At 44.6% G+C, this 4,794-nt stretch overlaps 1 protein-coding gene across 1 annotated transcript; it reads left to right on the forward strand.

The window, feature by feature from the left end:
• Positions 1 to 39: 39 nt before the first annotated feature.
• Positions 40 to 3,532, forward strand: TRMT10C (tRNA methyltransferase 10C, mitochondrial RNase P subunit). Its single transcript, XM_009642202.2, has 2 exons — positions 40 to 1,187; positions 2,047 to 3,532. The coding sequence occupies exon 2, from the start codon at positions 2,078 to 2,080 to the stop codon at positions 3,323 to 3,325; it is 1,248 nt and encodes a 415-aa protein (XP_009640497.1). The 5' UTR covers positions 40 to 1,187; positions 2,047 to 2,077; the 3' UTR covers positions 3,326 to 3,532.
• The last annotated feature ends 1,262 nt before the right edge of the window (positions 3,533 to 4,794 follow it).

Here is a 4,794-nt window from a genome sequence, read left to right on the forward strand (position 1 = left end):
GGGCCTGCGGCGCGGTGCCCCGGAGGCTGCGCTCCCCCGCCGGTCCCCGCCGCAGCAGGGGGGAGCGAGGCGCGCCGGTGTCCCCGGGAGGGCTGAGGGGCTCAGCGTGGTGCTTCGAGGTGTCGTCTGGTTTGTCGCGGTTCGGTTCCATTGTGGGCTGGTGTAAAAGGGAGCGTGTAGTGATGCTTGCCCTGGTCCGGCGCGCTCCCCGCACCCCCGCGGGGCGGTGTGGGGGTCAGGCCTGCCGACATCGCGTGTAGGCATCCGTGCCGGGGGAAGTAACCAAATTGTTCGGTCTCTGAAATATCAGTGAAGGGCCTTTCTGTGCCTGGGTTTAGTTACAGTGAATTCTTGCTAAAAGAAGAGTATCAGAAAAATATTTTCAGTCCTACAAATCTAGGTTGTTCAGAGAGATTTAGAGTAATTCTTAGAGTAAAGCCGTGGTCGTGTGCATGTTGGACACACTGAAAGGTAACTTGCTTTTATGAAAAGCTGTACTCAAGTGTTCAGATTGTGTAAATCTGCCATTCAGCTGCTGACTTAATTCGTGCTTCAGTAATGTAAGTTAACCGAGGAACTAATGCACTGATTTCTCCAAGCTGGATGACATACTTTTGATTATTACATTTTCCAGTATCTTCAATGCTTAAATGTAAAATGATGAACACCTCTATTGTAACACATGCGAATTTAACTTCACTCAATTAGGGTTTTTTTCTTCATTTTAACAACAGTATAAAATGAAAGGTCAGTTACCAATTTGACCAATTGCAGTATCATAAAATGCATGCCAGTTTGTATAATGTTTCCTAATAATGTGCTGCTTTCTGTAGCTCTTTATCTGGGCAGGTGTTTATGTACAACCTGGACATTAGATTTAACTTGCTCTTCTGTATAGCAAATTATTTTCAGGTGGTAAGTTATTAGGGAGATTATGAATTCTGCTTTTAAAACTTGGAGCTAATTTTTATGTTTCGGCCAAATAATTTTTTTTAAAATGGTGAAACTTCACTGATTCTACTTAAATAGGTTTGCATAGGACAGGGAAAGCATAAACATTCTTTGTTTTTTTTCTTTTTGCAGACATTTAAATACAAATCTGTGTGAAATTAATGGGACTGTGGGTTTCATGTCCTTAGCTTCATGTGCCAACATCAACTTCACAGGCAATTCCGCAAAAAGAAAAGGTATTTTTCCTATACTAGTTGTTTATTCTTCCATCTCCTTTCTAGGAGATGTCTGGTGAGTCAGGCATGGAAGCTCATTTGGGTGGGATGATAACTAGCTTTTTTTCCTTCTCTCAAACTCCTGGTTAGCTGCCCCTAAGATCAGTTCTCTGATTTGGCTGGTAGTGTGGCCATGTGAATGCTCACGCTGCCAACAGAGCCAGGAGCAAGGGGCTCAGGGGACATGAGAGCGCCCTCATTGGCCGCAGCACTGGCTTAGCAAAACTATAGCATTGGTAGTTTCAGTAGTTGCAGTGACCTGCAGTGTGGAAATGCATAGAAGAGGAAGGACTTTAGTACTAAAGTTTGTCAATAGAGCTTGCCCGAAATGTAATGGTAAAAGCAAAAACATGATATTCTGTGATACACAGTTTTTCCAGAAAACGTTACAAGATGAAGCATCTTGTCCATTTTCACAGTATACACCTCTCAGTAGGCACCTCTGGACGTGTATAAAAATATTTTCAGTCTCCATGCAGCATTTTGCTTGCTTTGGTTGTGAAGGTTCTTATTTTTCATATGATAACAGATAATTTAAATAGATCTCAGACAATACTTGAATGCTTGTTTGACCACATTTTGAATGTCAGTAAGTATAGGTGTTTTAAGCAGCAGAGCTAACCACGTCTCTTCACAGCGGTGCCACGTACGCTGCTTTTATTTAGGAAACAGTAGAAAAGTGATAGGGGGAGCAGGAATTTCTAGTATTCTCTGAGAAGTAAGTTACTGTCTGTCAGCCTTACTGAGGATGAAAATCTGTGTGCATTTTCTTCATGATTTCTGACAAGTTTTTTTTTCCCCTCCTATTGGTGTTTTACAGATAAGTGTTTGGACACAGCACATGCCTAAGTATGCAGTCTGCTAACGTGCTTCTGAAAAAAATTGTAAGAAGTTCTATCCTTCCATTTGCTGCACAACATGGGATGAAAAAGAATTTGTTTCCACTCAGTAGAACTCTGAGTTTGTCACTTTGCCTGAAGCAGGACAATTCATGCAGTCCCTCAGAAAAGCTAGATTTAGATGCGTGGAAGAAGGTAGTGAAGTCTGGGTTGCAAGAAGAAGTCAGTGAGACGGTCTCTGAGCATAAGGAGCTTTCCACTTTGGCTGCTGCACGTAAGGTTTTGGAGATGTGGAGACTCGCTGGCAGATCAGTCCCAGAAAATATCAGTGAAGAACAGCTAAAAACCTTTATGGAATGTCCCTCCAAGTCAGCCAAAAAGAAGTATTTAAAATTTTTGTATCTCAAAGAACTTTACAAGAAAAATGACAAAAGGAAGGTGGATGAGAAGAGGGAGAGGAGGCTGGAAGCACAAGAGCGAGCTTCAGAAACTGATGAGACCAAAAGGAATTCATTTGTATGCTTGTGGGCCAACAGTATGGATCGAGCATACAGTTGGCGCGTTGCTCAGTCTATGATCTTTGGCCAACCTCTGGTGTTTGACATGTCTTACGAAAAAGATATGACCGTCCGAGAAGTTGCAAACACGGTGAGGCAGATAGTATTAAGTGAAGGCTCCAATCGAAGGTCTGTGGATCCATTCCACATCCACTTCTGCAACTTCAAAGACAACAGCCTCTACCATAAGGAATTTATCAAGCATTATAGGGAGGCATGGGGCAAGCTGCTTATCACTGTGACAGACCAGTGCTACACAGATGTCTTTCCAAAGGATAAGCTTGTCTATCTGACCGCTGATTCTCCCAAGGTAATGAAAACATTCGATCACGATAAAATCTATATCGTGGGGTCCATGGTTGACAAGAGCATAAAAACAGGAGTCTCTTTAGCACGGGCAAAGCGCTTGGGGCTGGAGACTGCGGCCCTTCCACTGGACAAGTACTTGCTTTGGAATGCTGGTGCCAAAAATCTTACACTGGATCAAATGATGCATATTTTATTAACCTTGAAAGATACTGGAGACTGGAAGAAGGCTCTGGAATTTGTTCCGAAGAGGAAATACTGCGGCTTTGTAAGCAAGCCTGTGCATGAACTGAAAAAAACCTTAAACCTGATCAACACACTTAAACTTGGAAAGAGACAGGAAGAATTACGTAAGCAATTTGCCAAGAACTACTCAAAGAAGCTAACGCAGAAGTAGAGTGATGGGGCAGAGAATGATTTGTTATGACCGCACTGTGCCCTTGAATGCTCCAGTGTCTTGGGACTTCTGGAACTGGATTCAGCTGTTTATCTCTCAAAACACTGCTGTTGGTCACGTTTGAAAGGACCACTGTTAGGGATTTCTTTTTAAAGCTACCATAGTATTCCAGCTGTTCGAATTTATTCACAGATTATTGAAATTATGTAAGAGAAATGAAATAATCTGTTCTAAAAAACAGTTTTGGTGTGTACATGAGTTGGCTTTTGAGAGCTGCGCAAAAAACAAGTGGTTTGAACCTAGCAGGAGTTTGGGGAGTTGCATGGTTTGTTTCTGTGTCAAATCAAGTGTCTGTTCTGTCAAATCAAGTCCCTCTTTGGAAGGAATAATCCAAATTTCCTTGACCCTGCCAAAAAACCACCTTGTGTACTTCCATGTAAGACGTTTATCCCTGAATGCTTGTGTTTTCAGTCCCTGTAACGTAGACCTCCCAAAGTGCAGGAACTTCTGAGATGACACGCAGTCCTGTTTGTAAATGCTTACAGGAGCAGAGAGCCTTGTAATGTTTCTCACGGCTGGGAATGTGTTCACTGGTCTCTCCGTCAAAGTCTGGCTTCAGGCTGCGGAGCTGCGGTGGGTGTGTGGTTAAAATATGGTTTGATTTACTGCTGCCTGGCGGGGAGGGAGGAGGAGGAGGGATTTGTTGGTGCCTCTATGGGTGCTTCAATCTTTTTGATTTCACAGAATCACAGAATGACAAGGGTTGGAAGGGACCTTGGGACATCATCTAGTCCAACCCTCCTGCTAAAGCAGGTTCGCCTAGAGCATGTTACACAGGACTTCACCCAGGCGGGCTTTGAATATCTCCAGAGAAGGAGACTCCACAACCCCCCTAGGCAGCCTGTTCCAGTGCTCTAGCTGACTGCCCCAACACTTGAAGTCATTGATGGCAGATAGAATCCTAGAATGTTTTGGGTTGGAAGGGACCCCTAGAGGTCATCTAGTCCAACCCCCCCGCAGTGAGCAGGGACAGCGCTAACTAGATCAGGCTGCTCAGAGCCCCGTCCAACCTGGCCTTGAATGCTTCCAGGGATGGGGCCTCCACCACCTCTCTGGGCAGCCTGTTCCAGTGTTTCACCACCCTCATTGTAAAGAATTTCTTCCTTATGGTGGGGTTTCTCCTCAAAATTCAAAACCTGTGAGCCAGGAATGTAATTCCCTTGCTCAAACAGCCCCTCTCCTCGCCTGAGGAAGACAACACGAGCAGTGTACTTGGGGGGGGTGGGGGGGTGCCTCCTTGTTACTTGCTGTTTCTCCATAGAAACAGTCTCTTCTGAGCTGTGAACTGGTTTTCGCTGTGGGAAGGGGGAAATGACGTCATTGTTCGCTTGAGTTCGTGTTGGTGAAGCATGGAAGATAATTTGTAAACCACGAGTGGCGGGGAGGCCATGCCAGTGAGTGTGGCGGCC

The sequence above is a fragment of the Egretta garzetta genome, unplaced genomic scaffold, assembly GCF_000687185.1.
Source record: "Egretta garzetta isolate BGI_Z169 unplaced genomic scaffold, ASM68718v1 scaffold367, whole genome shotgun sequence".
NCBI classification, from domain to species: Eukaryota; Metazoa; Chordata; class Aves; order Pelecaniformes; family Ardeidae; genus Egretta; species Egretta garzetta.

What these genes read in the sequence shown, in the direction of transcription:
- TRMT10C (XM_009642202.2), top strand. Translation starts at nt 2,078, where the DNA reads ATGCAGTCTGCTAACGTGCTTCTGAAAAAAATTGTAAGAAGTTCTATC.